General features: G+C 42.7%; 1 protein-coding gene across 1 annotated transcript in view; it reads left to right on the top strand.

Moving 5' to 3' along the window:
* LOC105516647 (chromosome unknown open reading frame, human C9orf57) overlaps window positions 1-7,632 on the top strand; it is a 17,611-nt gene extending 9,979 nt beyond the window's left edge. The window contains exons 4-5 of the mRNA XM_011948912.1: window positions 3,366-3,488; window positions 7,508-7,632. Coding sequence (XP_011804302.1) covers window positions 3,366-3,488; window positions 7,508-7,632 — 248 coding nt within the window. The remainder of the gene's footprint in view (window positions 1-3,365; window positions 3,489-7,507) is intronic.
* Window positions 7,633-8,377: the final 745 nt, after the last annotated feature.

The raw sequence follows: 8,377 nt of genomic DNA, 5'->3' as shown, positions 1-8,377 counted from the left end.
TGTTAGCCAGGATGGTCTCGATCTCCGGACCTCGTGATCCGCCCGTCTTGGCCTCCCAAAGTGCTGGGATTACAGGCTTGAGCCACTGCGCCCGGCCAACCTGAAGCATTAAACTTAGTTGCCAAATTGGAATATATTATGTAGTAGATACGTTAATAAAATCAACAGTAAATGTTCAAACCAAAAGAGACTGGAAGAAAGAAAATGGGATCCAGGAACATATTTGTAAGTAAGCAGAAAACTGAACAATGACAGCAAAAAGGCCTAGAAGTTAAGGCATCATCTTCAGCCATAGTGAAGCATGTCAAGGTTTCAGGAAGGAGAAGGCTATGGTTGTTGGGTGTGGAATCAGAAAGACAGACAGTTTGAGAGGAGGGGAGAGAAACTGCAACAGATCTCACCCAGGAAAACAGTCCAGGCGCCTTGGGCAAGAAGGACACTGATCCGATATCACATGAGCTCTCCGCCTCAGGGGGCCTCTTGCACCAAAGGTCTGAGTAACGTGATGAGTATCTAAGGGCAAGTTGTGAGATTGAGTGATCATACATTCAGGAGGAAAACTTACTCCCGGATGACCTGAAGAAACAGCAAGCCTAGTATTCCAGGCAGGCAGTTGATCCTGATCCAAGAAGAGCCACGACCTCCAGTATGAAGAGGGTGACCAGAAAGTTTGGGATATGCAAAAGGTAGGGAGCTCCAAGGAGGTAGTGTGCTTGCTGAGAACAGGGACTTAGATTCCAACAGACTATTTTTCACTCTCTCTCACTTACCCAAGCTATTAAAGCCTCAGTTTTCTTTTATGTGAAATGCAGACATCTATAATATCTACCTGAAATGTATACTTTGGGAAATAATTGGGCTTATGAATGTAAATGGCTTAGTAGAGTCCTTGTTATGTATAAGCTCCATTCTTTAAAAATATTTGTTGATTGGCCAGGCGCAGTGGTTCACGCCTGTAATCCCAGCACTTTGGGAGGCCGAGGCGGGTGGATCAGATCTGAGGTCGGGAGTTCAAGACCAGCCTGACCAACATGGAGAAACCCCATCTCTACTAAAAATACAAAATTAGCTGGGCATGGTGGTGCATGCCAGTAATCCTAGCTACTGGGGAGGCTGAGGCAGGAGAATTGTTTGAACCCGGGAGGCAGAGGTTGCGGTGAGCCAAGATCATGCCATTACACTCCAGCCTGGGCAACAAGAGCAAAACTCTGTTTCAAAAAAAAAAAAAATTGTTGATTGATCATTGATTTTGAATGGAAAGTCTGTCATGCTTAGTGGCAGAACCAATGTGAAATTTCCCAAGTGTCTTTAGATGAGGTTGAGCCTGGGGAAAATCATCAACAAAGGTTAATTAGCCTCATCAGCCAGACTGTTTTCTATTAAAAATGTTCTCCTCTATCTCCCAACCTGGCAGAGGGAGATATAAAACACATTGCAGAAAACATCTGGTAAATCCTTCTTTGGGGCCATCAGTGAACAGGAGTGACATGGCAGTGGTCATTATATAGTGGAAGATGGAAACTGTGAGCACTCAGAGAAATTCTGGCTCAATTTCAAAAGAGTCTTTTAACAGTCTGAGCTGTTTTTAATGATGATCAGTTCTCTATCACTGGCCAAAGCTCCCTGCTTCTGAAAGAAAGATCCCTAAGGCCAGGTGCAGTGGCTCACGCCTGTAATCCTAACACTTTGGGAGGCTGAGGTGGGTGGATTGCCTGAGCTCAGGAGTTCTAGACCAGCCTGGGCAACACAGTGAAACCCCATTTCTACTAAAATACAAAAAATTAGCTGGGCGTGGTGGCAGGCGCCTGTAGTCCCAGCTACTTGGGAGGCTGAGGCAGGAGAATTGCTTGAACTGGAGAGGCGGAGGTTGCAGTGAGACGAACGAGATCGCACCACCGCACTCCAGCCTGGGCAAAAGAGAGAGACTCTGTCTCTAAAAAAAAGAAAGATCCCTGAATTGGAAGAATCATAGATTCACAAGCATTGGTCTAGATGTTGAGAGCTAAATCATAGCCCCTCAGCTATTTCTGCATATCTAAAATACAAATTATCAAGCGCCACCTTTCATAGATTCTAATTCAGGTTTTTGGGGGCTCTGGGAATCTGTGTGTTTATTTAATCTACTTAAATAAATCTGATGCACAGTAGAATTTGGAAAACAATCTTCTAGATAATGTCTTCCAACCTTACCAATATTGACCAGTTCAAGAATCTCTGGGCTATTTCTGCATAAACAAAATGAATAACATTTTCGAGCCACTGAGTTTGAGTATGGAAGATAACCAATATGTAAACATTAATGAAGTGATAAATATTCATGAAGAACCGACTATATATAATGTGCTACCTTAGGCACTGAAATTAAGCCTTAACAGTGAATATGTAGCTGAAATTAAGTTTTCTGGTAAAATAAATTTGGTGTGATTTAATTAAGCACTGAGGAACTGAATGAATTTTAACCAGCTGAGTTGTTGAGACCACGTGGGCTCCTGTCTGATTACCACAGTTCAAGGTGCTTCCAATTCATAAATATAGCCTATGCTTCGAAATTTCCCTCATTAAATTCTCAAAATAAAAAATAATTTTAGCCTGGTGTGGTGGCTCACACCTGTAATCCCAGCACTTTGGGAGTCCGAGGTGGGTAGATCACCTGAGGTAGGAGTTTGAGACCAGCCTGACCAATATGGTGAAACCCCGTCTCTACTGAAAATACAAAAAATTAGCCGGGCGTGGTGGCATGCGCCTGTAATCCCAGCTACTCAGGAGGTTGAGGCAGGAGAATCGCTTGAACCCTGGAGGTGGAGGTTGCAGTGAGCTGAGATCACGCCATTTCTCTCTAGCCTGGGCAACAAGAGTGAAATTCCATCTCAAAAAAATAATAATAACAATAATAATAATTTACGTAAGGTTTTAGAATTTTTAAAGTATTGCTTACTTCCTGGGCACAATGGCCGACACCTGTAATCCCAGCACTTTGGAAGGCCGAAGCAGAGGTACCAGCCTGGGCAACATAGCGAAACCCCGTCTCCCCACTAAACATACAAAAAGCTGGACACGGTGGGTGTGTGCCTATAGTCCCAGTTACCTGAGAGGCTGAAGTGGGAGGATCACTCACTTGAGCCCAGGAAGCGGAGGTTGCAGTGAGCCGAGATTGCGCCACTGCACTCCAGCTTGGGTAACAGGAGTACAACCCTGTCTCAAAAAAAAAAATTATATATATATATATATATACACACACACACACACACACATATATATATAAAGTCAAAAATCATTACTTTATTGTTTTGATCTCTCTTCCTTCCTCTTTTTCTCTCTCATATCTATCACTACTTTCTCCTTATTTTTCTGCCCCTGACTTGGAGATGTTGGAGGTTTGATTTGCAGAGCATGCAATCTTGCAGTCCCCTTCCATGGATGTCTTTTAGACTTGGGAACCTGCCAGACAAAACCTGCTCAGTACTGTAAAAGAGTGGTCCACATTAAAGGTAAGTGTTGACATTTTAAAAATTTTAATTAAAATAAGTACGGGAAAACGCTTATCACAACAAACTTTCATATGCCAGATGCTACACTAAGGGCTTTACCAGGGCTGCATACACCAACAAAACAATGAAAAGAGCTGGATGGATCTTGTCACTATCCCCATTTTAAAGATGAGAAATCTGAGACACGAACGATTAAGTAATTTGCATGGTTACACAGCTAATGAGTCTTATAGACAAGATTCAAATGTAAGTACTTCAGACTCTAGAGTACACATTCCTAATAATCTACATACTGTCTCATTCACACCACTCACATCCTCACAAAAAAGTAAAACACAATTTTCAGAGCCCTTTTAAACTTTGGCCCTGTGCACCAGTTGCGTGCCCATGAAGCTGGCCTTCTCCAAAACATAAAAATCCAAATAATGAAACATCAGAAGAAAATACTGGGAAAAATTTTAAGTTTGAAAGAAAGGAGGTTAGCTAGGTATGGTAGCGCATACCTGTAACAGTCTCAGCTACTGGGGAGGCTAGGTGGGAAGATCACCTGAGCCCAGGACTTTGAGGCCACAGTGAGCTGTGATCACGCCACAGAACTCTAGCCTGAACCATGGAGTGAGACCATGTCTTGAAAAAAAAAAAAAAAAAAAGAGAGAGAGAAAAGAAAGAAAGAAAGAAAGAAAGAAAGAAAGAAAGAGAGAAAGAGAGAGAGAGAGAGAAAGGAAGGAAGGGAGGGAGGGAGGGAGGCTCTTTAACATCCAAAATCCAGACCCGGCACAGTGACTGCCTATAATCCTAGCACTTTAGAAGGCAGAGGTGGGTGGACTGCTTGACCTCAGGAGTTCAAGACCAACCTGGGCAACATGGAGAAGCCTTGTCTCTACAAAAAAAAATACAAAAATTAGTCGGGCCTGGTGGCTCGCACCTGTATTCCTGATTACTCAGTATGGAGGCTGAGGCAGGAAACTTGCTTGAGCCCAGGAGGCGGAGGTTGCAGTGAGCCAAGATTGAACCACTGCACTCCAGCCTGGGTGAGAGTAAGACACTGTCAAAAAAAGGAAAAAAAAAATCCTAAACCCCAAAGTTGTAAAGGAAATAATGAATACATTTGAATATATGAATATTTTAACATTTATAAAATGTGTGATAATTCCAAAATGTAAAAGATAAGGAATTAACTGGGTGAAAATATAAGAAATATAGATAACAGGGAAAAGATATTAATATTTATCCAGAATAAAAAACTTCAAAAACTATTTTAAAAAGCAATCAAGAGTAAATCCCTTATTAAAGGAAGTATGAAGGCAATTCTCAGAAGAATAAATATAAGTAACCTACAAATATAAAAGCCTGCTCAACGTTGTTAGTAAAAATCAAGGAAATGCAAATTATGTAAACAATGTAATATTTTTAACCCATCAGATTGGTAAAAAAATGAAAGTTTTATTATGTCAGGAGTTAGTGACAGTATGGGGAAATGGGAATGCTCATGCATTTTCAATGACAGCTTAGATTGGTTCAGCATCTTCAGCATCTTTTTAGACAATTTGTGAATTTCCATTAAAATTTTAAATAAACACAGCCTTCGACAAAGCAATTCTATTTCTTGGTATCTACTCCAGAAAAATATTTACATTTAACACATGTATCAAGGTTATCATTGCAGCATTACGTTTAATAGTAAAGAAATATAAATGACCTAAATGGGCTAGACACGGTGGCTCATGCCTGTAATCCCAGCACTTTGTGAGGCCGAGGCCAGCAGATCACCTGAAGTGGGGAGTTCGAGACCAGTCTGACCAACATGGAGAAATCCCATCTCTACTAAAAATACAAAATTAGCCAGGTGTGGTGGCTGTAATCCCAGCTATCCGGGGAGCTTAGGCAGGAGAATCGCTTGAACCCGGGAGGCGGAGGTTGTGGTGACCCAAGATGGTGCCATTGCACTCCAGCCTGGGCAACAAAAGTGAACGCCATCCGGAAAAAAAAAAAAAAGAAAGAAATGACCTAAATGTTCATCTATAGGGAACCATTCATTAAACTGTGTTATATGCAGGCCATTGAGTGCTATGCAACACTCAGAATGAACTAGATCCCTTTGTTAACATGGAGGATCTCTAAAACATATTGAGTGGGAAAAAATTCAGTTGCCAATAAGTACGGTCAGTATACCACCGATCAATAAAAATCCACAAAACAATTTTTCTGTGGAATTGGAAGGAAAGAACAAAAATTAGAGGCGATCAAAGTTAGTTTGGAGAGAGGATAAGAATCATGGGGTCACATCACAAGGTGTTTTGGTATTAAGAGGGTTACTTGAGTTCTGTTCAGTCTTTCTAGTCTAGGTCCCCTCTCTAAGGTCAGTTCTCCTGTCTGCTAGTCACAGCCCGTTCTTTATGGAATGGGAAAGATATCCAGACCCCCTGGGCCCATGAGATGTTGGCTCTTCTCTTCCTGAATGTGGCCAGAGTCATCTAGCCAGACGGACACCAAAATTAGGATTAAAATACTCTATGTATAAGAAAGAGCCTGGAAGCTTATTCAACAAAATATTAACAATAGTTCTTGATGGGTCGAAGGCCTGGAATGACTACAATGTTGGGATGGGCAGTTTCCTAATTTGGAAATTTTGCCATTTACACTGATGCAAAACAAACAACTGATCTTCGTGCTTTTGATAGTTTTATCAATAGGGTTTCTCAACTTTTGCACTATTGACATTTTGGGCAGGTGAATTCTTTGCAACGGTACTGTAGGATGTACAGCAGCATCGTAGCTTCTACCCACTAGATGCCAAGAGCACCTGCAACCCCACTCTGCTGCCCCTACCAGTTCTGATAATAACAATGTCTCTGGGTATTACCTGATGCCCTGGGAAAGGGAGAGCAAAATCATCCCCAGCTGAGAAACCACTGTTTTGTCCAAGTTTCCAGTCATGACGTTTTGCTTTGGGGAATTGCTCCTTTTGTCCTCCTACCTACAACTGAAGCTGGGGTGGTAGACTTACATGTCCCGACCCGCAGGACAGTCGACACCGACCCTGGAAGGGGGAGTGGTAATGGAGGAGACAAGAAAACACGAGAAACTGAGACAAGACAAATAGCTTCATCAAGTCTCGTTTAATGGTGGCGGTGCAATGCCTTATATAGGCTGGCAGGGGAAGAGGTTGGGCCAGGGCGGTGACGGGGGGCCGGGTTTTCTCAAATTACAATTGCGCATGCGCCGTTAATTGATCTTTTTCCCGGGCACGGAATTGCGCCTGCGCTGTAGGCTGCATGTCTTCCTGGGCGCGAAAAAGTTTGCGCGCGCGGGAAAGGTTGGCGCGCCCGGGAACAGTTTAGGCGCGCGCGGGAAAAGTTTAGGCGCGCGCAGGAAAGGTTGTTAATGAAGAACCCAGAAATGTGCCATCTTGTCTCTGCTTTGCGGAGATCAGGCAACAGAGGTCGGCTAATTCCGGGCCTCATGGCTCCGGACACTTACAGGATGTTACTGTCACTTATTTTGTACTTGTGTGCATTTTTTGTATTTTCTACAGTGAACATGCATTACTTCTTTAATCGGGGAAGGAATTAAGTGAGGTTATACATACGCCTCCATTTCTGAGAGGCACTTAACACATCTAAAGGATACTTCTGTACATTCAGCCCTTTGAAAAACTCACGACCTGGGTAAAACTGAGGGATGATTATTAGGAAGCTTCAAAACAGCTAGCACTTCAGAAATTCTACATAGTCAATGGCAATTGCGTGGCTTTTATAATCTGAGTTTGAAAGCTTTTTTGTTTTACGGTTTCAAAGCTTGTGTATGCAATGTACCCAACTACAATAGTCTAAGTGGGAGCTCTTAAAGGTAAAATAATGAAATGAACCATTCTTAATGGTAGACATGCTAGATTCGTATCTTGGTAAAACTAAAGTTTTTGCTTAGTATTCTTTTTAACCTATTAGTTATCTGCAGCATCTGAGGTCACATAGGTTGCACCTCCCAAGAAATTTCCTTACCTCTTTTCTCTCCGTCAGGTGGCATTGAATGGTATTCAGTTAAAGGCTGCACAAAGAACATAACAGAGTGCTTCGAGAGAACTAACAAACTGCATGAACTTGTATTTACTCACTGCTGCCGTCGTCCTTTGTGTAATTTCTGAGTCAGTGGCCCATATCTAAAATGCTTGGCAGATCAATCAGTCTCGAAGCCTGACCTGGCTATCACAAAATGATGGCTACTGTCAATTAGCCCACTTCAGAAACCTCAGACCCTTGTAGGTGGAAGGAGTTTTGGTCTGAAATTGACTCTGGTTTTCAGTATTCCCGATGTCTCCCCCATCACCTCCAACTCATCTGAGCAATATCCCTTTCAACACCATTTCTCTCCTCTCCTCCTTCTGCTTAATTTACCTTCCTACCACAAGGCTACAAAGAAGCGAAAATGTTAGTGATTCTCCAAGTCAAACTGTGCGCACGTCACCTCTAACTACTTTTATTTCCTCAAATAAAATCCTACAAAATATGGTTACAAATGTTTCACAACACGGCAAGTGACCTGAGAATATTCCTTTGGTTTCCAAAGCAAACTGCCTTGCCCCTTTGGGGTGGTTTACGGTATAGAAGAAACTGATTTAACATATACTATAGGAAAAAGAAAAAAAATAAGCCATAAATCAGCAAACCGGGCCTGTGGGGAAAGGATGAACCCAAACAGGACAGGGCTGAGGCAGGTGGTAGGGCTGGCCCTTATTTCTTCCATCTCCCTCAGAGTTTATCCAAGACGGAGTCTCGCTCTATCGCCCAGGCTGGAGTGCAGTGGCTGGATCTCGGCTCACTGCAAGCTCCGCCTCCCGGGCTCCTGCCATTCTCCTGCCTCAGCCTCCAGAGTAGCTGGGACTACAGGCG

Source organism: Colobus angolensis, unplaced genomic scaffold (genome assembly GCF_000951035.1).
Source record: "Colobus angolensis palliatus isolate OR3802 unplaced genomic scaffold, Cang.pa_1.0 Scaffold286, whole genome shotgun sequence".
NCBI classification, from domain to species: Eukaryota; Metazoa; Chordata; class Mammalia; order Primates; family Cercopithecidae; genus Colobus; species Colobus angolensis.
Note: the sequence above shows the minus strand (reverse complement) of the source record. Positions and strands in the feature narration are given on the sequence as shown.